The 1,916-nt window shown below is 37.3% G+C and overlaps 1 protein-coding gene across 1 annotated transcript; it reads right to left on the bottom strand.

Annotated features, from left to right (window-relative positions):
- Window positions 1-15: 15 nt before the first annotated feature.
- Window positions 16-1,916, bottom strand: LOC104455686 (TMV resistance protein N-like). The gene is made up of 4 exons (XM_039317710.1): window positions 1,390-1,916; window positions 523-701; window positions 116-321; window positions 16-30 (listed from the first exon to the last, which is right to left on the bottom strand). Exons 1-4 carry the CDS (start codon window positions 1,914-1,916, stop codon window positions 16-18), a joined length of 927 nt encoding a protein of 308 aa, XP_039173644.1.

Below are 1,916 nucleotides of genomic sequence, written 5' to 3'. Positions count from 1 at the left end.
CTATTGCTTCAAGAGCTAATGGTAGTCCATCTGTAGTAGAGACAATCCTTCTTGAAAGAGTGTAGTAATCATTTGGAGGATAGTCAACATTGAAGGCATGCCGACTAAAAAGTACAAGCGCCTCTTCCTCACTCAATCGCACCATTTCATATTTCTCAAATTCATAGTTAAATCTCTTGATATTCAGAACACTCTTGTCCCTAGTAGTAACAAGTATTCTAGTACCTGGATACAGAGGTTGCTTTCCGATTAGTTTTTGGATCTGGTTGGCCTCAGCAACATCATCCAATACAATTAGCACCTTCTTATTGCAAATTGTCCCTGTAATCATATTGATCCCATTGTCAATGTTATCAATTGTATGAGCCCCCCTAGAATGAGAGATATCAGACAATAATTTGGTTTGCAACTTGTCTAAACCCTTGGTTTTTTCCATTTCCCTCACGTCATCAAGAAAGCTGCAGTGTTTGCCAAATCGAGGACAGTGTTGGTTGAAGATAATTTTGGCGAGTGTTGTTTTACCGATGCCGCCCATTCCATAGATTCCAATGAGCCGCACAACATCGGAGTCTATGTCCAATAAATTGTTTATGGTTGCTATCCGATCCTTCATTCCAATTAAATCTGCAGTCAATTCTCTTTCTTTAGTCTTGAGGTTGATCACAACCTCGTTAACGACCAACTTGATAAGATCCCCATGGCTGCCACAAAGTTGAACAACTTCAATTGAGAAAAGGTGACGAATATGCATGTTGACCAACCATCTACTAAGAAACTGGTAGGACGCGATCAAGGTTTAGATATATAAATATTCAACATTACACCGAAAACTTTAGGAACATGATGAATTACACAAGTTTAAGGGACAAAGGAAGAGAAATACTTTGATGAATTACACAAGTTTAAGTTAAAGGAATAGAGGAAGAGAAATACTTGATCTTTATATCAAGTAGAAGAATAAACAATTCTTGTAAAAGAGGTAGAAGAATAGAAGAATCAAAATATAAACCTATTATGAAATACTGTAATAGTAGATTTACTTATGTCTTTCAACATGGAAAAGAACTTTGTAAAGGCAACAGTTTCTGAATCAAGTTCTCTAGCATACAATAGGAATCTTAATACATACACGGATCAAATTAGTATAAAAAAGATGAAGCAAAGACAATTTTTTTAGGCAATGGAAAATAGGTGAAAAACGAAATTATAATAACCCTATTAAGTCCAAAAAAATTTGGAATCTCGTGATTTAAAAAAAATTAAAAGAACTATTTGAAACTTTCTATTTATAATAAGGGAAATTGGAGTTAGAATATAATTAATGAATTTTTATAAGAACTGTGGTCCAATTTTACAAAATAATTTTCATAATCATGGTTGGAATGTTACCCTGGAAATTTCTCCAGCTCCCATCCCTTCATGGCAGCAACTTCTTTGAGAGCCGACCGCCACATCTTTATATCCTCGGAGCTGAACTTCTTCTGATCCTCCTCCTTGTGCTCCAAATTCGATATGGCGTCGTTGTACAACGTGGTTTTCAACTTCACATCTTTTGGTTCCACATTGTAGAAGATGGGTAATATGACCTTCTTTTTCCTATCTTCTTTAGATTTGGAGGTGTTCTCCACCATCTTCGCAAGCTCACGGAGGCACCAATGACTTGAAGCATAGTCTTTGGAGAAGATGGGTATATAAAGCTTAGAGTCATTGATCGCTTGCAAAAGGCTGCCACTAATTGTTTCCCCCGGTCGAAGTTCCTCATCATCGATGAAAACATAAATCCCAGCATCTATCAAGGCATGGTAGAGGCTGCTGGTGAATCCACGGCGAGTATCGGCGCCTCTAAAACTCAAGAAAACTTGATACACACTTGTGGATGTATTGCTGGTGCTCGTTCCCGTCTCTGAGTTTGCCAT

The sequence above is a fragment of the Eucalyptus grandis genome, chromosome 7 (assembly GCF_016545825.1).
Source record: "Eucalyptus grandis isolate ANBG69807.140 chromosome 7, ASM1654582v1, whole genome shotgun sequence".
In the NCBI taxonomy this organism is placed as follows: domain Eukaryota; kingdom Viridiplantae; phylum Streptophyta; class Magnoliopsida; order Myrtales; family Myrtaceae; genus Eucalyptus; species Eucalyptus grandis.
This window is presented reverse-complemented; position numbering and strand designations above follow the sequence as displayed.